This window comes from Canis lupus, chromosome 5, assembly GCF_048164855.1.
Source record: "Canis lupus baileyi chromosome 5, mCanLup2.hap1, whole genome shotgun sequence".
Taxonomy (NCBI): Eukaryota; Metazoa; Chordata; class Mammalia; order Carnivora; family Canidae; genus Canis; species Canis lupus.
The window spans coordinates 14,095,739-14,123,297 of record NC_132842.1 but is presented as its reverse complement, the minus strand read 5'-3'; the positions used below and the strand labels follow the sequence as shown (position 1 = coordinate 14,123,297).

General features: G+C 35.3%; 1 protein-coding gene and 1 long non-coding RNA gene across 16 annotated transcripts in view; one reads left to right on the top strand and one right to left on the bottom strand.

The window, feature by feature from the left end:
• Window positions 1–22,735, top strand: part of LOC140633240 (uncharacterized) — a 77,225-nt gene extending 54,490 nt beyond the window's left edge. Inside the window, exons 9-10 of the long non-coding RNA XR_012030873.1 lie at window positions 15,447–16,454; window positions 21,934–22,735. This is a non-coding gene — a long non-coding RNA (uncharacterized lncRNA). The remainder of the gene's footprint in view (window positions 1–15,446; window positions 16,455–21,933) is intronic.
• Window positions 1–27,559, bottom strand: part of ZNF438 (zinc finger protein 438) — a 401,908-nt gene that overhangs the window by 87,969 nt on the left and 286,380 nt on the right. For 11 of the 15 annotated variants that reach the window (XM_072825512.1, XM_072825513.1, XM_072825520.1 and 8 more), the window contains one exon: window positions 2,887–2,964. Coding sequence is in view for 1 of the 15 variants with exons in the window: in XM_072825507.1 (XP_072681608.1) it covers window positions 2,887–2,964; window positions 21,466–21,484 (97 nt within the window). In the remaining 14 variants the exon portion in view is untranslated. Of the gene's footprint in view, window positions 1–2,886; window positions 2,965–20,818; window positions 20,931–21,465; window positions 21,590–27,559 lie in introns of those variants that run through there. The other 4 variants (XM_072825521.1, XM_072825518.1, XM_072825507.1 and 1 more) reach the window with 3 other exon arrangements.

Here is a 27,559-nt window from a genome sequence, read left to right as displayed (position 1 = left end):
ACATGAATTCCACCATGTCACCCATCTCAGAAACCTCTGAGGACTCCCCACTGCTTGAGACACAAAGGCTCAACTCCTCATCTAGGCATTTATGGCTCTCCTAAATTTGGCCCATCTTTCTAATTCAGTGGTTCTCAACCACTAGGGGAGCTTTAAAAGATAAACAGGTTTACACCTTGTGCCCCAGAAATTCTATTTATTAGTTCTGGGGTAAGATCCAGAGACTAGTATTTTTAAAAATCTCTCTGGATGACTTTTATTCACTGCCAGCATTGAACCAATGGTGTAATTTTCACACCTATTATTTCACCCAACATGAACTAATAAACCTTCTGTTCCAGCCAGTAAAGCTGATTTGTTTGTTTGTATCCCTAGTTCTCCATTCATGCTGTTAATCCAACCTGGAATATCATTTCCTCTTCTGGCTCTTTATTTAAATTTAAATCTTTGCCATTCCTCTAAGACTAATATCCCACCACTATCTTTACAACCATTGTGAATCATAACAATACTGCCATTCTGAAAACCCCAAGAGCATGTTATCTTCATGAAGTACTTTATGGCAATTAATAACATATCGTTTGCAATGTGAGCATTTTTTTTCATACTTCACTCCTGCCTCCTGGAGGGAAAATAAACTTTTCATAATATCTTTGGTTCTCATTCCCTAGCCCCGTGTACCTTGAACTTAATGAAAGCATTAAACATCAAGCATTCACTCATGTGCTCAAAGCTTATGAAGACTAAACAAATTAAAGTCCTAAAATTTATAGAGTATATTCTTAGAGACTGACAACATAAATTATAAACCTTCAGGGTTGTTTATGCATACAGTGATGCGTTTTTCATGGAAGCATCACTATGCCCGTGCAGAAATGATAATCACTTGTCCACAAAAGCTGATACGATGTCAAACACATGGTTGGCTGATGCCTAATAAATGTGTTTTTCCTATAGATAAAAGTATTTTCCATGTTTATATATTCAATTTCCATAAGTTCACAGAACAACAGAAAGGGAAAAATAGTAAAACAGTTCATAATGTGTCAATACCTGACTTAAAATGACCCACCCATGTGATAAAACAGTAGAAGAATCAGGATAGAATCAAGATAGGGGATTATCCTCATCTACTGCAGGAAGGACCAAAAGAGCAAGTATTCCCTTGCCCTCAGTTTAGAAGACATGTGAGTATCAGTAACCTACAGGTAAACATCTCTTATGCAAATACTGAAAACCAAAAACTACTGGTAGGAGAGTATCTAATATGCTGAGTCACTGCCAGAGCTCCAGCTCAGGCTCTCCTATTGTTCAAGTTGCCCCAGAAAGGTACTATTCTGCTTCTAGGGCATGGGAGATGTGATTCCACTTTCAGAGCTAGAACTTCTCTACCAAACAGCGTTATGCATGGTGGCTTCCTGTAGTTAAAGTAGCCCTGGTACTTATGAATTAAATAGTCTTGGGAGGACTGGCTGAAAACCTAACCACTATTTATAACATTGTTTTTTGTAGGAAGATGTTTTCTGCATTCCAAATAACAGAATTAGATATGAACTTCTAGAATACAGTTTGTTGCTTAGATTAGGAACTGACTGTATCTTATTAAAGTACACTATGGTCAGTATTTTCCTAGGGTAAGATGGCAGTGTGGAGGCTTGCCAGGAGTCCATAAAAGGAATGAACAGTTGCCATGAATATGGACCATATGTGACTATAAGGATGAAAGAGAGGACAATGAAAAAAAATCCAGACACATTATTAATTTATTAAGCAAGTATTTACTGAGCACTATTGGGGCTATGCTGAATGCTGGGAGACACAAAAATTACTCAGATAAGAAGCTGGATTCTATAGTCCTTACAATCTAAAATAGGAGATAAGACATACATAAACATAAATAATAAAGCTGCCTGGTAAAATGTGCAATGATAGGATAAAAACAAAATATTAGATGAAGTCAGCAGAGAGAGTTAGTGCTTCAGCTGGAGCAATCAGGGAAAGCTCTATGGATGGGCTTGCACCTGGGCTGAGTTTGTACAAGATTTCAACAATCATAGGATGTAGTGAGGGGGAAGCGGAGAACACCATAAAGAAAACATCAAGAAATATAGTACACATCAAGCCATGGAGGCATTAAAAAATGGTGAGAATTCAGGGAATAGGAAAGAGCCCAGTTGGTTAAGGTGAGGGATATTTTTAGGAGCTGGTTAGAGGGCCCTGAATACCAGGCAACAGAACACAGATTCTATCCAACAGTGCATAGGGAGCCATTAAAAGGTTTTAAAAGTACTGGAGTACTATATGCAGATCTACCTAGCAGTGGAATACAGGATGGAGGAAGAGTAAATGAAGACAGAAGACCATTAGGAGATAATTATATTAGTTAAGGTTGGTTAAGATGACCTCTCAAAGCTAAGCTTTTGAATAAATAAACATTTAAGGTTCAAGTACTAGTTCATTACTAAATACCTCCCTCTAATGATCACAAACATATAAATCATTTAGAAAAGCCGTACAATGCCTTAAAAAACTGTAAAATGTAGTATTAGCTATAATGGAAAAACTACCTTTAAAAACATTAAGTTTGGCAAATAGTCAGGACCTGATGAGTAGACTTATGTAAAATAAAGGAAGATTCTGAGGTGTTAATCTCATTTTAAAAATAATACCAAGAGTTTAAGCATTATATTTTTAATAAGTGCATGAAACTTAATAAGAAATAATCTTTCCACTATTTTCCAAGGCCACTGATTCAAAATACAAGGTGATTCTAAGATATTCAGAGAAATTTCAGAGTTGATAAAGTATCAAAGGTACTGAACTTATAATTCTTTACAAGTTACATCAATCTTAAATTGGTGTTAAAATGGATACGAGCAGACTTACTTGAAGTGATCTGACTTAGCAAATGTCTTCTAAACTTCAAATTTTCAGTACTGGATAAGACACGGCATCCATCTCTATCTGAAAAAAAAAATGTAATGGAAGTAATGAAATTGAAAGAATTGATAGGTAGCTTACAGAAGCCAATTATATGATTACACCTTAAAGACCGTAAGAGAGTTATATGAAGTACTATAAAACTCACATTACTTATACTATGCATAATTTAAGAACGTCAGATAAAAATCTCAAGCTATGTTCAAAGACTTCTAAAATAGGAGATATAATACATTCCCTTCATACATTTTTATGTCAATCTCCTCAAAATTCTGAAAAATATATTATTAGATATTCAAGCCTGATTCACACTGAATTCTTTAGTCAATAATCAAGCCCTCTTTGGAACTAATATCATGGAGAACAGGGAAAGATGAAGTTGCATAAGAGACAGTTTGGGTCCTCAAGAAACCCAAAAGGAGACAAACATGAACAACTCCGTATCAAGGCAGATAATAAGTGCAACCAGTAGTATGAGGTGTATGGGATTCTGGAGAGGGTTAATTACTAAAGGAAAAATGTAAGAAGGCTGTGTTATGGGCTGAATTATAGCCCCACCAAATTCATGTAGTAACGCTCTCATCTCCCGTATCTCAGAATGTGACTATATTTGAAAATAAGGCCCTTAAAAAGGCAATTAAGTTAAAACCAGGTTGTTGAAGTGGGCCCTAATACAATCTGACTGGTGTCATACAGGAAGAGATTAGGGTACACAGAGAGGACCAGGGATGTGCACACCAGCAGAAGACCATGTGAGGACACAGCAAACAGATGCACATCTGCAAGCCAAGGGGGAAGCCTAAGCAGAACTCAAACCTGTGGGCACCTTTATCTTGGATGTCTAGCCTCTAAAACACCAAATAAATTTCTGTTAAGGTACCCAGCCTGTAGTATTTTGTTTTGCAGACCTAGCAAACTAACATTCTCTGTAAAGTAAAATTTAAATAGAGTTTTAAAAGGACTTTTAATAATTGGATAAAGGTAAGAAACAACATTCTATGAAGAAACAAAAATTATTTCAGGCATATGGACCAAAATGTACAGTGTGAAATAAGTCACTATACTTCCATAATATGACTATAGCTTGGTTGGGGATTGGAAGGAGGAAAAGAAAAGTGAGAATGGGGGTGGAGGGAAGGAGAGAGGGAAGAAAAGAAGGGGACTGTAGGCCAACAGATAGATAAGGACTAGAATTAGGGGTTCAGGTCATATTGTAGAAGGGGTTGAATACTGTATTTGGTATGTGGGGTTTTATTTTATACATAAAAGGAGCCATCAATGATTTTCAAGAGAAAGCATGTTTAAATTTGTATTTTAGAATGTTGGCTCTGGTTTTAGAATATGAGTTACTCTGAAAAGATCCCAAAGGCAGTGAGACCTGTTTTGCTACTGCCATAGTCAAAATAAGAAGAAAACAGGGCAACTGCAATGGAAGTAAAACGTTAAAAATTCACTGAAGATATGCTTGAAAATGAGAAGCACTCCATCACTTATGCTGGACTGAGAACTGAAATAATTACCACTGTTCCATTATACGGTTAAAAATGCAGTGTCCTGGGTTTCAATAGGCCTTTCTTTTCAATCACAACCATGCATTGTATGTATCAACTATTACCTTAATAAATCAAGAAGTCCAAAGACTTGCCTCATCTCTAATATCTGACCCTAGAACTTGAGAGCTTCAACCTATAATCAGCAGAAACCCTATACTCATTTCCTCAAAGGAGGCACCATTTCAGAATCATCTGTGTGGTCTCTCTTGCTACAGCAAGTCAATAAAACAGTTTGCTTATCTCTTAAAAGGTGTATAAATTTATCTGAGAAGGGAGGTTTCCACAAAAGACGGATGTCTTTTGGACAGATGATTTTATTTATTTATTCATGAGAGACAGAGAGAGAGAGAGAGACAGAGACAGAGACAGAGACATAGGCAGAAGGAGAAGCAGGCACTCAATCTTGGGACTCCAGGATCACGCCCTGGGCCGAAGACAGGCGCCAAACTGTTGAACCACCAAGGGATCCCCATTTTCTTATTGAATTGACCCTTTTATCATCATAAAATTCTCCCTTTGTCTTTCATTATAGTTCTTGCTTTAAAGTCTACTTTATCTGCTATTACCATATTAGACTTCTTTTAGCGTTTGTGCAGGGTACCTTTTCTTCTCATATTCTTTTGTGCAAGCTGAACATAGTTGAGTCTTTTTTTAAATGTAGTTCAAAATGTTTTGGCTTTTGGTTGGAGGACTAAACATATTTACATGTAATCAGCTACTGATATTTAAAACACCTTATTATTTGTTTTTTATTCATTCCATCTAATCTTTTTTCTTCTTTTAATTAGTAAATTTTTACTGCTGCATTTTATCTGTTAGTTTTAAAAATTCTAGTATAGTTAACATATAGCATTATATTAGACTCAGGTATACAATATAGTTTTCCACAGCAACTGCACCAGTTTGCATTCTTACCAACAGTGCACGAGGGTTCCTTTTTCTCCATATGCTCGCCAACATGTATTATTTCCTGTGTTTTTTATTTTGTGGCAGGTGTGAGTTGATACCTCATGGTAGCTCTGATGTGCATTTCCCCCTGATAATGAGTGATGTTGAGCATCTTTTCATGTGTCTTTTGGCCATCTGACTGTCTTCTCTGGAGAAATGTCTGTTCATGTCTTCTGCCCATTTTCTAATTGGATTATTTGTTTTTTGGGTGTTGAGTTGTAGAAGTTCTTTATATATTTGGATACTAACCCTTTATCAGTTACATCATTTGCAAATATCTTTTCCCATTCAGAAGGGTGCTTTTTAGTTTTACTGATTGTTTCCTTCACTGAGCAAAAGCTTTTTATTTTGACAGTCTCAAGACTTTATTTTTCCTTTTATTTCCCTTGTCTTAGGAGACATATCTAGAAAAATGTTCCACGGCCAATGGAGACATTAGTGCCTGTGCTCTCTTCTAGGATTTTCATGGTTTGGGGTCTCACTTTTAGGTCTATTTTGAATTAGATTTTGTTTATAGTGTAAGAAAATGGTCCAGTTTCATTCTTTTGCATGTAACTGGCCAGTTGTCTGAACACTATTTGTTGAAGAAATTATCTTTTTCCCATTGGATAGTCTTTCCTGCTCTGTTAAAGGTTGATTATATAGTTGTGGGTGTATTTATGGGTTTTCTATTCTGTTCCACCTATGTACTTATTTTTGAGCCATTATCATACTGTTTTGATAACAACACTTTTGTAATATAATTTGAAGTCTGGAATTGTGATACCTTCAGCTTTGCTTTTCTTTTTCAAGATTGCTTTCACTCTTCTGGGTCCTTTGTGTTTCTTTATAAATTTTAGCATTGTTTCTGTTAGCTTTCTGTTCAACCACCTTTGTACTTTTTAAAAGCAATTACAAATACTTCCTTTAATTACTACACTTGACTTTTACCACTTCCTAACAAGACAAAAATATTGGTTTTACTCCATTTATACCTAACTGCTCATTGTTCTTTTTTTTTTTAATAAGATTTTATTTATTTATTCATGAGAGACACAAAGAGAGAGAGACAGAGACACAGGCAGAGGGAGAAGCAGGCTCCATGCAGGGAGCCTGATGCAGGACTCGATCCTGGGACCCTAGGACCTTGCCCTGGGCCGAAGAAAACAGCTAAACTGCTGAGCCACCTGGGGATCCCTGCTCTTTGTTCTATGGTTTCATTTATTTTATCCTACATATGTTTTAAGCCTGAAAGATATTGTTATTACTGCTTTAAATAGGCAAAAATCTCTTATATTTACTCACATATTTATGCTCTTCATTTTTTTCCTAAAGTTATATGATCCCAGTTGGGGTCATTTTTCTTTAAACTGAATACCTTCCTTTAATATTGTTGTACTATGGTTCTACCTGTAATAAAGTCTCCCATCTTTTGTCTAAAAATATCCTTATTTTGCCTTCATTTTAATACTTTTACTGGGCATAAAGTTTTAAGTTGGCAATATTTTTCCTTTCTGAACTTAAACTTTAATGATGTCATTCCATTGTGTTCTAATTTTAAAAATTTCTGTTAGAATAGTCTGCCGTAAATCTTATCATTGCTCCTTTGAAGTTGCTGTGGTTTCTTTCCTTGGGTTAAGATTTTCAACCTAGTTTCTTCAAGTTTCATTATGTTGTATCCACGTGTGGTTTTCTTTATATTAATCTTGCTTGGGGTTCATGATGTTTCTTGAATTTCTTGACTGCAGATTGCAATCTTTCATCAGCTTGGAAAATCCTTGGTGACTATCTTTTCAAATATTGTTTTTGGGGATCCCTGAGTGGCGCAGCGGTTTAGCGCCTGCCTTTGGCCCAGGGCGCGATCCTGGAGACCCGGGATCGAGTCCCGCATCGAGCTCCCTGCATGGAGCCTGCTTCTCCCTCTGCCTGTGTCTCTGCCTCTCTCTCTCTCTCTGTGTGTGACTATCATAAATAAATAAAAAAAAATTCAAATATTGTTTTTGCTTCTTCTCTTTTCCTGGGACTCCAATTATATGTATATTAGATAAAATGATCCAGTCCCATATGTCTCTTATCCTGTATTGTTCTTTCCATTCTTGGTTTTTTGTTCCTGTGCTTTAGCTTGTATATTTTCCCACTGAACTGTTCCTGAGTTTACTTATTCTAGTTAAGTTTTGGTTGTGCCTACTATTATTAAAAGCAAATCTTAACTTCATATATATTTTTCAACTCTAGAGTACTTATTTTTTAGAGATTCCAACTTTCTGTTGCTATTCTTTGTCTTTTCCTCCATTTTTAACCACTTCCTTTATTTCTTTTAATATATTTATAACTGATAAAATCCTTGTTTGATAGCTCCTGTATCAGTGTCACTAACAGATCTATTTCTATTTCTTTTTGTCCTTGGATTGATTAATTGATTTTTACTTTTCACATCTAATGTAACTTTTTAGTGTATTCTTAATACTGTAAATGCAACTAACATATAACTGTGCTGGATATTATTTTTTCTTAATAGGACCCATCTTTTCCTTTATTAGACAGGCAGAGTAAGGAGATGATCTCTTCAATCCAATCAGTTTACTTCTGGTATAAAATATTTCAAATGTTAGAAGTCTGACTACTCTAAGACTACCATGCTTTTAGAAAGGTCATGTGAACCTAGAATTCCACCTCTGCCCAGGCACCATATATATGTATAAAGAGATCTTGGATCCTCCAAACCAATTCACCTATCCAGTGATCTCATTCAATGCAACATGAAATAGAAAAATCAGAGATCTGCCTTAATTGCCAACCCACAGAATCATAAGCTATATAAAACAATTGTTTTAAATCACTAAGTGTTACAGCAATTTATTATGTAATAACAGATCATCACAACAGTGACTTTTGTAGTTTTTTTAAGTTGTTACAAGGGCCACAATGTCTTGCCACCACTTTCTATAACCTAACTGGAAGCAAAAGCCTAAACCTAGATATAATTAAGAAATAATGTGCAAAATTAATTACAAGGTAAAATTACTCCTTAAAGATAAAAAGGCCAACATTTTTCAGGGATACTATAAAACAAACAATTTTCCAAACATAAACTTCAGCTAAGTTATTAGAATTAACATTCTCTTCCTAAATAAACTACTGTACGTACATAATCAATCCAAAAGAGTCATACTTAGGTTGTTCTTTAGTTAATTTAACAAATGGTAATTTAGATACTTTCTCATGATTGGAGTAAGACCAGAATTACAAATATAAAACATCATTGGTAGTAGTCTAAAACAGTGATTTTAAAATATAAAATAAAGAAATACTGGTATGTTAAATTATGAAGTATAGAACAGGTAATAGCTGTTACTAAAGTGATAATATACATATATATATATACACACACACACATATAAACATATACATATATATATGCATATGTAACTGTGTAACTATGTGTGTTTGTATGGTCACTCATTTTTATTTAAATGGAGGAGTGTCCTGTGCCAGTATGTTTATCACAGCATTATAACAGCAAAAATCTGGAAATAATTTAAATATATATTACCATGAAAATAAGGAGACAGAGAAAAGATTTTAATTTTTTATTCTACATATTCTTTACTTAATATATGAATTGAACTGTTAGAAATGCTTTACAATACATTATGTACCACTTTTGAAAATTTAATGAAAACCACACTATTCCAAGTTTAATGTCTATGGCCATGTTATACTGTCTTCAGAGCCTGAATGATCCCTTGGTCTAAGTGCTGGAGAAGAGCCAATTGGTTTCTCAGGGAGAATCATAACCCATCGGCACATATTTCTCCAGGCTACCTCTATTCATAGATGGTAGATGGTCTATTCTGGTACTTTCCTCCTCAGGGTTCCCAACATTCCTGAGAGGATGTCAATCATACTCCCAATCTACCTATTAAAAATAATGGCTCCATATCTAACCTGTAACTGAGACTAACTACATTTCAGGTACTTGCCAGGGAGTAAAATGCTAAACTTAACTATTACTGTTTTTATAAAAAGCTTCTGCAGGACTGCTGCATATCTATTTGGTACAGCCATTCATTATTGTAAAACTGCATATCTGGACTAAGACATACCACCAAAGAGCAGCATTCTTGGCTTTGTCCTTCTACCTCTCTTCTTCCTTTTTACTCAGCATTTACTGTATTTAGTGTAATGTCCCTGACGTTAAGCCACTGGTCTATATTGAAGGGAGAGTTAAGAAACAGTTGTAGAAATGAGTCTTCAGTTGTTTACTACAAGAATGCTATTGAGGGCAGAGTTGAATATGCTGCACTATGAATAAAAGGATACATTTTTCTTTGAATTATAATTATTAGGTTTCTCTTAAAATGCTGATAAATTTGATCTTGTGAACAACAATATCTTGTGAACAACAATAAACAACAACAAACAATAAACACATCTAATCTTAGAATGGCCACTTTAGAAAACTTGGAGCAAAATTTGTGATCTACTTCAAAGAAATATAGAGGCTTTTATGAGATTTATTGCAAGCCTGGCCCTTAGTCCATTTGTCCCATTTTTATCACCTATCTTATTTTTACAATACTGAGGTACCATTTACAAGCCATAAAATTCACTTGTTATAAGTGTAAAGTTCAATGATGCTTTGGTCAATTTGCAGAGGTGTGTAATTATCATTACAATCCAATTTCAAAATTTCATTTCCTTCACTGTTCAGTATCCCTTAAATCCATATGCAGTCATCCCTGTTGCCACCCCCAAAACTCCTCTGGTTGTCTATCTAGACATTTCATAAAAGTGGAATCATACAATTTTTAGTCTTTTGAATTTGGCATCTTCCACTTAGCATAATATTTTGGGGGTTCATCTATGTTATAGCATATATCAGTATTTTCACTTTTTCAATTGCTGAAGAATATTCTAATGTATGGACATACCATGTTTTACTTATCCATTTACTAGTTGATGGACATTTGAATTCTCATTTTTGTCTATTATGAATAAAGCTACCATGAACAATTGCAAGCAAGTCTTTTTGTGGATATATGTTTTCATTTCTCTTGGGTAGACTCTAAGCAGTAGAATTGCTGTGCTGGTTAATTTTATGTGTCAACTTGATTGGGCACAATGCTCAGATATTTGGTCAAACATTATTCCGGAAAAGTGTTTTTACATGAAATTTACATTTAAATTGGTGGACTTTGAGTAAAGCAGATTCGTCTGCATTACGTGGGTGGGTCTCATCCAATTAGTGGAAGGCCTGAACACAACAAAAAGCTAACCTCACCAAGCAGGAGGAAATTCTCCAGAAGACTGCCTTCAGAATTCATCTGCAACATCAGCTCTTACTAGTTTCCAGCAGACTTAGCTATAGACTCAAACTATAACCACTTCGTGAGTCCCTCAGCCTGTCAACCTCCCCATCAGATTTTGGACCCATCAAACCTCCACATTTATATGAGCTAATTCCTTAAAATAGACACATCCTTTTGTTTCTCTGGAAACCTGACCAATGCATATGTTAAGTTGGTTTAATTTTTAAAGAAATGATCAAACTGTCTTCCAAGGTGGGAGTATCAGTTCGCATTCCCACTAACAGTGTATGGGAGTTCCCATTTTCCCACATCCTAGACAGGAGACATGATGTGTCTATTTGACAACAGGCATCTCAGTGGGTATGAAGTAGTATCTTACTGTGTTTTTAACATGCATTTTCCTAATAACTAATGATGATGAGCACACTTTCAAGTGATTATTAGTCATTTATGTCTTTTTTGATGAAATGCCTGCTTGATTCCCTTGTGCTTATTTTTTAATTGAGTTGTTTGTCTTTACATCATTCATGTGTTGAAGTTCTTTATATGTTCTGGATACCATTCTTGATCAGACATGATTTATAAATATTTTCTCTGTGGCTTGTCTTTTCAGTTTTTTAACAGTGTCTTTTGAAGCATAAAAGTTTGTAATTTTAATTAAGTCAAATTTATCCATTTTTTTCTCCATTTTTTTCTCCATTTTTTCTCTATTTTTTTTCATTATTTCATGTTTTTGGTGTTATATCTAACAACTTGTTGCCCAACCCAAAGCCATGAAGTTTCTTCTATGCTTTCTTTCAGATGTTTTATAGTTTTAGCTCTTATCTTTAGGTCCATAATTAATTTTGAGCTAATTTTTGTTTATCATTGGTCTTTGTGAGGAAGTACATTTTTTCACATATGGATACCCAGTTTTTCCAGAACCATGTGTTTAAAAGATAACCCCTTGTTTATTGATAGTCTTTAGCAACTTTGTTTAAAAAAAAAAATCAATGGACGAAAAATGTAAGGATTTATTCTTAGACTCTCAATTCCACTCTACTGATCTGCATATTTTATCATTATGTCAATGACATACTATCTTGGTTACTGTCATGTGATATTGAGTTTCAAATTTGGGAAGTAAAAAAGTCCTCCAATTTTGTTACTTTATTCATTTATTTAAAGTTTTATTTTATATTATGTGTACTAATAAATACCATCTTAAATTCTTTCTGAGGGAAGACAGATATAATACAAAACTAAAATAAAATATATCTTAAAGATTATTTCAAAAGAATATATTCCTCTTAAGATGTGAAAGTGACTGGGATGCCTGGGTGGCTCAGCAGTTTGGCACCTGCCTTTAGGTCAGGGTGTGATACTGGAGTCCTGGGATTGAGTCCCACACTGGGCTCCCTGCATGGAGCCTGCCTCTCCCTCTGCCTGTGTCCCCTGCCTCTCTCTCTCTCTCTCTTTCTCTGTCTCTCATGAATAAATAAATAAAATCTAAAAAAATAAAAGATTTGAAAGTGACAATAACTAAGGGATTCTCCTAGGAATAATTATGAAATTAAGTCTCCCCCAACACACACCCACATCAGCATTATCAAATGCTTACTGAATATCAGGCATGGTGCAGTTAGGTGCTAAAGATACAGAGACAAATAAGACAGTCCCTAAGCACAAAAATAGAGAATCTCTATTTGCACAGCGACAATCTCAAATCTTGTTTTATAAAGGAGCTTCCTTCCCACTACATATGATATAGAATAGCTAGCAAGACTTAAAAACTATTCTTTTTCCTTCTATATTCCATCCTATGACCTAGAAAAGATGGAGATTGAGAAAAATGGACATAAACAGCGTGTGTGTGTGTGTGTGTGTGTGTGTAAACTTTATAGTAACGGTTCCTGAAACTTTTTCTACGGGAGATTTTAAAACATATTCTTAAAAAAGAAAAGGAAAGAAGAAAGTTAAAAGGAAGGAAGGCAAGCAGGCAGGCAGCAGTGGACATTTCCAAAGTCAAATACATTTGGGAAATACTGGGTTAAATAAAATATCAATATTCATTGAGATGCACCCACCTTTCATAAAATTAGCTGACCACCAAACTCTTTAATCATGGATCACCTAGTGATACCTTGAAAGACTGAGGCAAAAATACAATGTGGGAAATAAGCACTGGTTATAGTTTCCCTTCATCATCACACTGGCAGCAACAGTTGAACAAATGAGGATATGAAGAAATATGCTTAGGACCACATAAATATGCTACAGGCCAAAAGACATTTAAAAAAGTCAATAGACTGTCTTAAGATTCTATCTTATTCTATCTTTACTATGTTATAGAAGCTAGTTTCATTTCTTTGTTGTTTTTTCTTTGTTTATGCAATAATAGAATAAAACTAGAGATAGAAGTTTGGCTCTAAAATTAAATGCACTAAAGTATTTGCTTTTAATACTAAGCAATAACAAGTAAATACAATCAAAGGGCCTCATGTAAATTTTAGCCATATTTTAATTTGCTTTACAAAACCAAGAACTGGATTTGTTTGGGATATTATTACAGTAATTGCTTTATTGTAGAAGTATCTTTAAGAGGTTGATAAAAAATTTCTATGAAGTTATATTTTTACATAGCTACTATAGCTACCTATATCTGTACAACAAAAAACAGGGAATTTGGATCTATCTCCTTATATATTAGACTTCAAGTCAAAGAATAAATCAGCTGTGAAGTCTGTTATATTTGCCATTGAGATTCCATGGAGTCTTTATTACCAAAGTATAATCATAATGACAACTTTTCAACACATATCCTGTCTTCCCACTGAAATTTGAATTTGAGGGGACTTTTTACTGAAGTGGATCCTTATGTTAACTCACAGAGTTGTATGTCCTCAGTGGAAATTATTCTGAAATTGCACTAAAAAATAAGGAATAAATAAATCACCAATGGAGAAAAGGCTCTATCATATACTTAAGCTTTTTTGTTGTTGTTTCTTCATGTTGTTGGGAATAGGAAGTGCGATAACTATCACTGGTATTTATAAATGTAAAATAGCCTCACTCCTTTATATCTAAAACTCAACTATTTGTCTAATACCCAACTCACACTACCTCTATGAAATCTCTCACCACTCTCTAATTCAAGTCAAAACAATTTCTCCTTCTACTAAGCTGTATGATTCTTGTTCAGGCCTCTCACTTAGCACATAACCACATTAATATACCATAAGATGTTGTGTAATTTGACTAAGTGTATATATTCTATTTATTAAAAAGCATAAAAGACTTTAGGTGGCACATTTTATTCAGTAAGTATTTGTTGATGATTGATATTACTATTTAGTGCTTTCTGACAGCCTTAGGAATAGATATTCCTTGGGAGAAAATACAAGTGTTTTTCCATTATGAGAATAGTGAAGGGGCTTACCAGTTTTCAGAAATGTTAAAAGACTATTGATTATTTAAGTAATTTATTACTTAAATACTCATTGTTTTTCTACGACACAGCAGTGGCATGGTTAGACCAGCCAGGTGTACAACTTTTATGGACTTAGGCACAAAATGTTTTGAGGGAATTAACTGTTTAATAATAAAGGACTTTGAACAGGATCTATCATTAGGGACTAACAGGAAGGGTAAGTGAAATATTATTAGGCATATATATAATCATGCACATACAGAACAATTAAGAATCTACAAAAGTAATCCGCCAGTCAAATTCATTCATTCAACCATTATTGAAAGCCAACTGCATGGCAGGCTCTGTTTAAGGCTTAGGGGAACTAATGGTGAAAGAGAAAAATAAACCATTCCTGTTGGTTCCCTAAGGCAGATCCAAACAGAATTAATCCAAAAATTCATCTACCCACCTCCATGTAAAATCATATTACACATGGTTAAGGTGCATAAAGAGCATTTTATCTTGCTGTTTTAAGCAATGCAAAAAGTTTACTTTGGCCTAAATACCAGCAAGCTTAAATTATCCTAGAAACTCCTTCAAAGAGATTTTGTCTCATTTCTGTCTGTCCTCAAACCCTAAAGTTCCCAAGCTGTTGAATGAAGACTCAGAGATGCACTATAAGCAATACAAGCAAACTTCCACAGAGCTGTGTGTAAAGAAACACTCCTTAGCTAACAATGAGGGCAGTGCTGGAGCACGGGCCCCCTGCCCCTATCAATTCACAAGCAGCTGCTGACATACTCTTATGCTTCACAGGAGCATAGCATTCTCTTCTAACACTTAAGGGGAAAGGCAAAAATAGAAAATCTTTTGCCAACCACAAAGTTTTTTTTAAAAAATTGCAGAATAAAAATGAGCTGCTATATACTTTTAAAACCAAAGAAAAGGTAGAAAATTACAAGTACCAGTAGCCTCCCTATGCTCAACTACAACCTTCTGAACTGAACTGAAGCAGAAATGTGGCAGTTTCAGCTAAGTCGCTTTGCATCTGAGGCAACTTAAAATGATCTAGTTATTAAGCAAACTAAAAGTAACATGGTGGAGTCAAACTTAACTCTTTTAGATTCAGAACTCACTTTTCAAGTGTGTTGTTAGGAGAAAGAATGTAATCTTTAATAGATAAATGGGCTTTCATTTAACTAAAAATTCACTAGGAATCAGGAGATTTAAAAATCTACACAAACCAATTGGACAACAAACTTGGCTGCTAAATTTTATTTTTAAAACCAGTATATTATACACTGTTCTTGTGTTAAATCGCAGGGATTTCTTCTGGGATTGCAAAGGAATGAGCATGAAGCCTATCTCACGAAGAAAGCAGAGATTTCTAGTCTTTAAAAACAGGAGTTTCGCCTACATGATCACCTGGGACAAACTTGGCCAGAGCAAGCAGGCTAGAAGGTTATAGGAGCCTGGGAATGTTTAACATCAAGAAAGAAATTACAGCTCAGTAAGATCAGAGGGAATTACACAGGAAATGTGAACAGTAACCCTTTCATATCTTCACACCCCCTCCCACCGTCTGTGATAAATGGAGTCCTGCAGCCATCCAGCTATGTGAATACACAGACTAACAGCAGAGGGGGACTGGGAGAAAGGAAAAAAGCCATTTTATATAAATACACCCCCCCACACACACACATACATACACACTCACAGCCCAGCAAAAAGTCATGACATGATAAAATCATGTTTCTCCAGAAAACCGCCTTTAGCCTTTCTAATTGCCACGTATGCACTGTATCACTGCCTTATCCAACAGAGCCTTAAGTAAAAATTCCAAAGAAACTTGAAGCATCAGGCGGGGTGGGGGGACAGAATAGTTGGCAGACGCATCACAAGTAGGGAAATGTGGCTCCTCTGAAGCTGACCAAACAAATAGGTCTCCACCCTGGCTTATGTTTAAACATCTTGTTCCTAGCCAGTCTGTAGGGAAAACATTCTTTCCACAATAAATAACATGCAATTGAATCAGAAATTCTTACTCCATCCTTTATCTACTCCATGTACAAGTTCTTCAGTATTATAAACCAGAAGCTCAGAGAATTCAACTAATTTTGAACTCTATTAAAAAAGAGTTTAAAAAAAAAAAGAGTTTAGTTGTAGTCAAGGCAGATTAAAATATTTCTTGCTTCTCATTTGAAAAAGCAGATGTGACTGTGCAGACACTAGACTCCTCTAGGGACCCCTGGCTTGTGATCTCAAGAAAACAAGGGACTCTTGCCACAACTGCCTTTCAGAAAAGGGGAAATGCTCAGTTTCTATAAACAGGTGAGTTTAAGAGATTAATTAAAAACAAACCAAAAAATACACCTACCCATACCTCAGACGGTGAGGGCATGGGTGGGGCAGCAAAATAAATAAAGAAAAATATATTTCCAATGGGCTAAGCTTAAAATATGGAATGGAATTTCACAGATCACTTTGAAATTAGATTTAACTTTTTTCATTGGTATAACTTCAGGACAGAGATGGCTTGCCACAAAGAGCAGGTTAAGAAATAAATGAGCATAAACAGAGATGACGAAGGAAGCCACCAGTAAAGTCAAAAGTGTTAGCTTTTTAGAACTATCCAAAAGAGAAACAATAAAACCAACGGTTTGTTTTTTTTTTTGTGTGTGTGTGTGTGTCTCCTCTAAAGTACTCGGGTCTTCCTAAGAAACAGCATATACCAGTAGTGTTTTTTGTATAATAAATAGCACATCAATCAAATGGCAAATGAGATTTAAATTGGAGACTTCCTAGTTGCCTTAAACAACTGATGTCCGATTTCTGGCTCCCAGAGAGGCAGTCCAATGACTGACTGTTCAACAAGCTAAAGGGGCTTGTTCTTTCCAGGGATTCTGAGTTGCTATAATCTTTTGTTACAAAAAGCATTAGGGAAATGACAAGGGAGCAAAATAATAAACAAATTCTGAATAAGAAACTCAGACTTGTGATTGGGCTTTCACACAAAGATCATTTCCCCATTAAATGAGGACCCTGATATGCACCAAATGGAAACTCGGTGCAGCCACCTCCCTATCTGGAAATGAGAGCTTACTTTTAGCACTTCTTAGCCATCATTCACCCATGTCTTGTTCTGATAAACACAAACACCTCATACTCTACTGAATGTTATTTGAGATCTCAAAATAACTTGAGCATTATAACCAAAAAGAAATCACAGCAAGATAGTTTGATTGTATTTTCAAACAATGTCCCACTACAACAGAATTTATTACAAATACTTTTTAAAGTAGATAGATGTCAATTTACAGCTGTTTGCTTTTATCTTGAAGACAAAAATATCAAAAAACCTACAAACACCAAAGTATAATGAGGGCAGCCCCGGGGGCGCAGCGGTTTAGCGCCGCCTGCAGCCAGGGGTGTGATCCTGGAGACCAGGAATCCAGTTCCGCCTCCGGCTCCCTGCATGGAGCCTGCTTCTCCCTCTGCCTGCCTGTCTGTCTCTCTCTCTCTGTCTCTATGAATAAATAAATTAAAAAAATATTTAGAAAGTATAATGACAATGAGATGATGATAACTGGGACTTTCAGCAAATCTCTCCTGGAGAGTTACTGTCAATGACCTTTTCAGCTCTTATACTGGGCCTGAAGAAATGGTGACAGATACATATTAGGCCTTCAATATTTGTTAAATGATTCAGCAATAAGGCCTCTTCTTCTATTTGAAAAGTAACAGAGCCCTAGCAGAGCCTCTCTTGCTACAAGTAATAAAGGATAAAAGTAACAAGCAGATTAAATATTCATTATTGAGGCAATAGTTAGAAGAGGCAAACTGCAGACAGCCTTGACAAGAATTATGGTAATAAAAATAGTAAGAATATCACCTAATATTCGTACATTTGTACAACAATTCCCAATGTATAAAATATTTTATATAATTTCAGCCCCACAAACTTTACAAAGTGGATATTATTATCATTTGGTTGAAACAGCATAAAGTGGCTTTTTCAAGGTCACCCAGCTAGTTAAGCAGCAGACCTGGGATTTAAACCCTTCTAAAGGGATGCCTGGGTGGCTCAGTGGTTGAGCATCCGCCTTTGGCTCAGGCCATGATCCCAGTGTCCTGGGATCAAGTCCCACATCAGGCTCCCTGAGAGGAGCCTGCTTCTCCCTCTGCCTATTTCTCTACCTCTCTCTGTGTCTCTCACGAATAAATAAATAAAATCTTAAAAAAAAAAATAAGTCCTTCTAAAAAGCTATCTCATTCATTAAAAGTTCTTTATTTTGTCATGAAATTTTGAAAATACCTTCCTCCAAACTCCAAAATCAGGGAATACATAATAAACACAACCTTTTTTTCCCTCTCAGTATCACTCCCTTTCTACCAATTCCCATAAGAAAACCTCTGAGCTCCTACTGCAGCAGCCTCTCTGTTTTCCTCATACAGGAATGACTAAGGGCACAGCGTAGAGCATCTTCCAAAAACAAACCTCCTTCCACCTAGGACTTGGATCCTGTAACTGTTCTCCCAAATAAGGACATCATCACAGGCAAAGGCTTTTAAAACCATTAACCAGTGAGGAAATGTCTGGGGCTGTCTGTTCTTCATTTAGAATGAGTCAAATATGACACAAACTACCTCTTCATTCCTGAAAGGTGAGCAGGAGTCCCCCTGACATTCCTGGCCTTCTGGCTTAGCAAAGGCATCCACTCCAGGGACTTGGTAGCGAAAGGCTGACTGGACAAGAATAACAAAACTAACAGAGCTAAAAGTTATATTCTTACCAACTTTTACAAATCATTCCACATGTTTATTTTTGAGGTCTTATTAAAGAATAAACTCTGGGCATTAGTAATTTACTGTACATGTGAGATATAAGGATGGTGAAAATGTATTCATATAAAACCAACTATTTTTACTCACCACTGAGGCTTATGAAGATTATTAAACTAAATTATAAGAAAAATGCTAAATATCTTATCTAGCACATAGTAACTACTCTCCATAAAGGTCGGCTGCCATTAGTCACATCATTGAAGAATTAAAAACAAAACATGATGGAAGGCCATAAGTAAAATGAACAAGCAAACCATACATTCCATGGTTATTGTTTTTTAACATTTATGCACAACATACCCATTCTATGCATACAAACATGCATATAAATATTCAAAAAAACCTCTTGGATGGAATAAATGACAAAATGATGACCTCTGGGAGGATGGGACAGTGGTACTCAAAGGAAACTCTGATCTGTAATGCTTTTCTTTAAAAACAAAAGTATGTATTCCTTCTATAAATAAAATTAATTTTTTTAAAAAGCAAAACAGAAAACACATTTACACGAAATCTTATCTTTGTAAGTTTCTTCAATCTCATAGTTGATTTCAGCAGCACATGAAAAGTTTACTTCTTCTTTTAGTTAATGTATCCAATGTCTGAAACCTCATTTTCTTTAGTAATACCATTCAAGCTTTATGCTACCTACTGCTTTCAATAATCTTCCTAATGATATTTCTAATTGCTATAATAAAATGCCTGTTGATGCACAAAAAATATATTTTATTAAGTTTTAGAACAACTCAATGTATTTAACCAAGGGGCAAGGAGTCTTTCAAAGTCCAGGAAGCCATAAATCAAAACAGTTTTACATTAAAAGATAACTTTTCCTTTTAAATTTTCTATGTGTTTACATGTAATAAACCACAGATAGAGTCAAGTCCTTGACTCTTTTTAAAGCCAAAGGGTTGCTAATTTAAAATCATCATAATAATCTCAAATGTCTTGAGTGCTGTTTTAATTAAAAATCTTTTCTCTTAGGCTCTTCCTAACTTCTAATTCTTGTCTGTGCTATATTGATGCTGGTTTTAAAATTCTAACTTCCCTTCTAGTTTACAACCATAACTTCGACTTTTTCATCCCATTCTTTTTTCTTTCAGATCATCTAGATTCGAGCCTATAAACAGTGGGCAAACCAGGTCACAAAAGCTCTTATTAACTCCCTCAGTGCAGCAAATAGCAGTCCTCCTGTGGTTCAGGCATGGAGCTAAGCCACATGCACCACAGACCTAACCAGACTGGGCCCCTTCAATTTACAAATCCAGCTTATAAATTAAAGGCCTCCAGTGTTGTAAAAAAGAGACCAACATTTCAACGGATAAGCGATAGAGAAAGTAGTCTCTTCCTTGTCCAGAAGACACTGAGATTAACAGGAAATCCCCAACTCAAAGAGCTGTGGGATTCAGTGATTGTGGGAGGCTGTGCAATCTCTTTACATATATTCAAAATTTTAAAAAGCCCCTCTCTGTAAATAATAGGGAATAGTATTTGATCAAAAGGTATCTTCCTTTAATTTCAAATAAAATATTCTAGTTTTATAGCTGCTAAAGGGCAATTACAATAACTATAATAATATGCAGCTTCATTTCTAGAAAACAAGCATATGTATTGATATTTTTTTCCACCTAGATGTTCAGCTATGGACTCATTAATATTAAGCTGCTGTACCTACAAAAATGCACAATGGTTCCTCCACTAGTCAACTCTCTTAATTTTAGACAGCTTAACTTCACACAGAAGTTAAGAACATGTACTTTGGAAGCAAGGCCCAGTTCTACTACAAACTGTCATTGGTCAAGCTACTCAGCTGCTCTGTGCCTCAGTTTCTACTTAATACTAATACCTACCTTATAAGACGACTGTAGGATCACTTAACCAGTTATACATAAAACACTAGAATTGTGCCTGACATAGACTAAAACACTACGAAAATCTTGGCTGTTATTATTATCTTTAACATCAGAAATGTACAGCTCTTGGGAAAAAACAGAGCTTTAAGCACAGCTTACTACAACCATTGAAGAAATAGGTTCTTTGAGATTGTTTAGTTCTATGAGAACACACTCAAAGCTCCCTGCATCATTCTCTCCTGTGCATTCTAATGATTTAGTCACTCCTGTATTCCTCCATGTACCCTGGGCTTCACTTACCCATTTACTCATCTCCCTCTGGACTATAAAAGTTGTGAGAACAGGGATTCTATCTTACTTTGTAGTCTCAATAGCACTGAGGGCAGCCCTGGTGGCTCAGCGGTTTAGCACCACCTTCAGTCCAGGGCCTGATCCTGGAGACCCAGGATCGAGTCCCACGTCAGGCTCCCTGCATGGAGCCTGCTTCTCCCTCTGCCTGTGTCTCTGCCTCTGTGTGTGTGTGTGTGTGTGTGTCTATCATGAATAAATAAATAAAATCTTAAAAAAAAAAAATCTAGCACCGAGCCTTGCATAGAGTAGACGCTCTATAAAAACTTAATGAAACGTAGTATTAAAAATTTAACCTTGCAAGCCCATGGCCATGACATCAATTCCTCTGCACAGAGCTGTTTAGCAACTCAATACCCAAATCACCCAGCAGAAGATGAGTAACTTTCTGCATGATAAAGACATACAGTACCCCTCTATGTACAGGCTGAAGAAAAGAGGAATCTAGAGTCCCAAGAAGAGTCTAGAATTCAGGTTGTTACCACCAGTAACAAAGTTCTACCAAGAAAAAAAAAAAGTATTAGCTATTTATCTGTCTGCTTTACTCAAGTTAAGTTCTTGAGGACAGAAGCCACTGAATGTTGATCTCTGCATTCCTAGGTGGGCCTACCATACAATGGCACTTCATAAAAGCCTATCACCTGTATTTTTTTAATCCAAGCTTCTAACTTATTTTGAATTTTATTTGGATTTATTCATGACATGTCTTTATTTACTAGAACAAAATTCATTTCTGAAATGAAACAATTCTCTTTTTTCCCTAGAAGCTGTTGGTAGAGAGGGAAATAAAACTCCCCAACGTGATGACTATAGAGAAGAGAAGCAACCAATGTCTGCTGCATGATCTTTTCCATGCTGCTGTGGATGATCCTTTGTCAGTGGTTCATCCTCCAGAATTGAGCCAGAACAAAACCTTTCTTCAAAAGAGTCACCCTTTGACTGCTGTATAGATTTTATTCAGTCAGCACTGTTTCCTCATTCTCTCACAATTGTGACATGTTCATTATTTCAAAATTCTGTCTTCTCACCCAGCTTGTAACCATTCCCAGCTCAGCTTATGACAAAAAGCCAGCTCGGGCAGCATCCTATTGCTGATCTTGTGAAACATGAATTCAATGCTAGCAGCCTTTTTACCACTCAGGAGCTCATCAATAAGAGACCTTCAGTGTGACCTTTAGTCTGATGTCTAATTATTATCACACAGTGGGCCTACCTCCCAGCATTCTCAATCTCAAGACAAGCATACATCCTACAATAATCTTCTGGGAGTGTAGATAAATATCCTCATTTTCTTAAGGAAAAGTAGTGATTTGACATTTCTCTGAGTCATTCTATTACCAAACTACTTCCAGGTATTATAACTGGGATCTCCAGCACAACATGTGTCACTTATCTAATATTAGGTCAGAGCAGAAATACAGAAGTCATATATGATCCCTTCTTCTAACTCTCCTTACTCAAAGTAGTAAGATTAGTGATTTTTTCCTCTTGACTCTGCAAGATGAAATCAAGCTGACTTCTTTGCTTAATGAAATTAAAAATAAAAATGCTGTCAAATGGAAACTTCTTTGCTATCCTTGGTACCCTGGTCAGCCATGGAATTTTAAAGTTAGAAAGGATCTCAGAGAGTAATCTTTCTTATTTAATAGATCTGGCCTGAGGCCCCCAAAAAAGTTGAGCATTTTGCTACAGTCACAAAGAATAACAAAGAACCAAAGCTGGAAAACAGGCTTTCTTGCCTCCTCAGCTCATGTGTTTTCCACATACCACACTAAGACGAGTCTCTTGCCAAGAACTTCACCATAACCTGCAATCCTGGAGAGGCTGTTCTCAGCTTCACCTCACTCCCTACATCTTGGTAGTCCAGCAACATAATTATCTGCTATAAAAAAATATGAAAAAGACAAGACTTCCGTCTCTAAAAATAACTTTGCAACACATTGTTTTCTTAAAGATACCCCTAGCAACCACTACAGGCTTCTTCCTTCCACACTGTTTCCAAGACAAGATAGAGTGTTATCTATCACCCTACTTCCCTAAATAGTCAAGTATATTGTAAAAAAAAAAAAAAAAAAAAAAAAAAAAAGTGGGGGGAAGCCCCATAAATGAGCTCCATTATTACAGAAAGGGAATGGAGCTAGTACCCACTTTAGGTCATCACATGACCTAAAGTGGAGGCTAACAGCCTATCAAAGACTCAAAGCAGTGAGAGGATAGCTTCTGTCACTAAGCAAACAATGAGAATGTAAATGCCACGCCCTGTGTTACTTGATATAGTAATGACAGGGACATTTTAGAAAACAAGCTAACTAGTAAATAACTGGGAATGTTCCCACAAATTCAAAAAATCAAAACCAAATTAAACAAAGATAAACTTTAAATCAAATAGCAAAAAGTCCAAAACACAATGAAACCAAAAAAGAATTTGAAACAAAAAGCTTAAAACAAGATCAATGAAGTAAAACCCATTAGATCAATTTGACAATAAATATAAATGAGTTAAAATATCCTTAAAAGACAAAGGTTCTCACTAGGTTAAAAAATGAAATCTAGCTATACAATACTTTTAGGAATTATCTAAAAGACATGACAAAGAAAGAACAAATAAAATAAGTATAAAGACATATTGGAAAATATAAACTAAGGTAACAATATTCATGTCAGCTAAAACACAAAGCACAGAGCAAAAATTAGGAAGAAAGTCCTATTATTCTGATGAAAGTTATAATTCTCTCTCTCTCTTTTTTTAAGATTTTATTTATTTATTCACGATAGACATAGAGAGAGAGAGAGGCAGAGATACAGGCAGAGGGAGAAGCAGGCTCCATGCCAGAAGCCTGACACGGGACTCGATCCTGGGACTCCAGGATCGCACCCTGGGCCAAAGGCAGGTGCCAAACCGCTGAGCCACCCAGGGATCCCCTGTAATTCTCAATTGAGATGTTAACACACATTCCAAACAAAAACTGATATAAGGAAAATTAATAAAATAAATCACCGATTTATATCTTTAAGCCTTTGACAGACTAGACAAAAAAATAATTATAGAAAAGCTGAAAACAAAATAGAATTCTAGTAGAAACTGTACTTCAAATTTTGAATTTTGGCTTTTTCCAGGTAAACAATAGAACACTGAAAAACTGATAACAATAACACTGAACGCTCATGATGCTGAGTAGCGGCAGCAGGTTACAGCTCCCAGTCAGCCATGCAATCATGGATAAACAACCAATATCCTTAAAACCATTCTGTTTTTCACTTTCACTAGATCATCCAATAAATTACATGAGATATCCAACACTTTATTACAACATAGTCTTTGATTTCGAGAATTTTGCCCAGCAGGCTAATATAACTGTTCTATTCATGTTTAAAGTAGGCTGGGCTAGCTATGATGTTTTGTAGGTTACATGTATAAATGCACTGTCACCTTAAGATATTTTCAACTTACAATGGGTTTATCAGGACATAACCCCCACTGTAAGTTGAAGAAAACCTGTATATCAATGTATTAATAATTAGTACCTAAAGTTTAAAAGTAACTTGAACTTTGAGAGATATTCTCCCAAATTATTTTAATTGAGACTACACACTAAAATATTGGATATGGCTCAAAAGTATATAGAGAAAAACTTGGAATTGTTGAGTCCTTTCCTTTGGATTGGCGTATAAACACTCTGTCATAACAGAGATTCAGGGGCGCCTGGATGACATAGTCGGTTAAGTGTCCAACTGTTGGTTTCAGCTCAGGTCGTGATCTCAGAGTTGTGAGATCGAGCCCAGCATGGGGCTCCACACTCAGCACAGTCAGTTTGGTATCCTTTCCCTCTTCCTCTCCCTCCTCTTCTGCCCCTCCCCCTGCTCACACTTTTTGTCTCTCTCAAATAAGTAAGTCTTTAAAAAATAAAAAATTACCAAAATATAGTTCATATACAATAAAATATGTACACTTGCATGCATTATACAAACATATATATTATATATAATATAAATACAATTAATATAATATAAATATTTATAAATAAATATAAATATATAATATAAATATATAATACAAATGTTTGTATATATTATATATAATATAAATATATGTGTTTGTATATATTATATATTATAATATATATATATTACATACCCATATAATCACCACCAGAACACACTCATCATGCCAAAAAATTTTCTCATACCTAATCCAGGTCAATTACACTGAACTCTCAGATGTAGGCAACAGCTTGTCAGCTTATTGTCACCATTGAGGAGATCTGCCTTTTCTAACACTTTTGATGCAGTAATCCAAAGCAGTAAATGGAATCATAGAATTTGTATTCTTTTGTGTCTGTTTTATATTACACAGCATAATGTTTCTGAGAGTCATTCATGTTGTATACCAGTACTTTATACCCTTTTATTGGCAGGTAGTATTCCACTTCATGGATATACCACAATGTGTTTATCGAATCACTAGTTGATGGTCCTAGCTTGAGGCTCTTATCAATAAAGCTGCTATGAACATTTAGGTACAGGTGTGTGTATAAATTGGTTTTCATTTCTTTTGGGTAAGTAAGAGTAAAATTGTTGCATCTTATGGTAATAATATATTTGCCTTTAAAACACTACCAAACTTTTTCTAAAATGGTTTTATCATTTAACTTCTCCCTGGCAAAATATATGAAAATCCAATTGGTCTACATCTCAGCTAACACTTGCTCTTTTTTAATGTTTAATTTTAGCTATTCTGATGAATCTACAGTAGTATCTCATTGTATTGATTTGCTTTTTTTCTGAGGGCTAATGATGTTGCATCTCTTTTCCTGTGCTGCACTGGCCATTCATTATTTTCTTGTGCATATTTTTTTAACTGGGTTGTCTTACTATTAATGAGTTGTAAAAGTTCTTTATATATTCTGGTCATAAGTCATCTGTCAGGTATATGTATTGTGCATATGTTCTGTTTAAAGATTACCTTTTCTTTTTCTTAATGATGTCTTTTGAAGAATAGAAGTTTTAAATTTTGATAGAGTCTCATTTGTCAAATTTTTTTATGGCTCATGCTTTTTGTGTCCTAAGATATCTTTGCCCACCCCAAGTTCATGAATATTTTTTTCTGTGATTTTTTTTCTTAAAGTTTTGTAGTTTTAGGCTGCTATATTTAGATCCATGATTCTTTTAAGGATATTTTTGTACATGAAGAGGTAATGGTTGAGGTTAACTTTTTTACATTTGGATGTCCAGGTGCTCGAGAACTGTATGTTGAAAAGACTACCCCTTCTCTATTTAATCACCTTAAATAAATGTGGGTCTATTTCTGCATTCTCTACTCTATTCCATTGATATGTAGATCTACTTTAGGCCAACACTGCTTTGATCACTGTGGCTTTAAAGAAGAAGGTTTAAAATGTAGAGAAAGCCTTGGGGTACCTTGCTGGCTTGGTCTGTTGAGCATCCAACTCCAGATTTTGGCGAAGGTCATGATCTCAGGGGTCACAGGACCAAACCTTGCGTTGAGCTCTACACTCACCCTGCCTCACACATACTCTCTAAAATAAATAATTTTATTTTAAGTAGAGGAAGTCTTGAAATTAGGTAATGGAAACTTTCCAATACTGTTCTTCTTTGTCAATTCTTTTTTTTTTTTCTAGGTCCTTTGTATTTCCATATAAATTAAAATTTTCAATTTCCAATTTTTCATTGCTAGTATATACATACACATACAAGTGATTCTGTATATCTACCTTGTGTCCTGCAATCTTGCTAAATTCAAAGATAAATTCTAATGGCTTTTGAGATTTCTCAGCATTTTCTCTATATATGATCATGTTATGTGAAAATAAAGATTTTTATTTCTACTTTGCCAATCTCTACACCATTTATTTCTTTTTATTGTCTATTACAGTGGGATCTCCATCACAGTGTTAGAAAGACATAAGGAGGGGAGTGGGCATCCTTGCCCTGTTTCTTATCTTAGGGGAAAAGCCTTCTCGTGAAATTAATGAGATTTTACCTAGAGGTTTTATGTAGATGTCTTTTGTCAGGCTGAGAAAGTTCCCTTCTAAGAGATTCATTTTATGAATGGCTCTTGAATTTAGTCCATTGTTTTCTCTGCAACTATTCACAGGATCATACAGCTTTTTCCCCATTTTTCCTATTAAAGTGATGACTTATGCTAGGGGATTTTCCAATGTTAAACCAACCTTATATGCCCAGAATAAACTCATTTATTACTGTTGGATTTGATTTGCTAACTTTTAGAAACTTTTCATCTATATTCATGAAGGATATTTGTCCATAATTTTCTTGTAATGTCTTTAACTTGATTGGTATTAACATAATGCTGATGTCCTAAAATAAGCTGGGAAGTGTTCCTTCTTCTTCTATTTTCTGAATTATTTC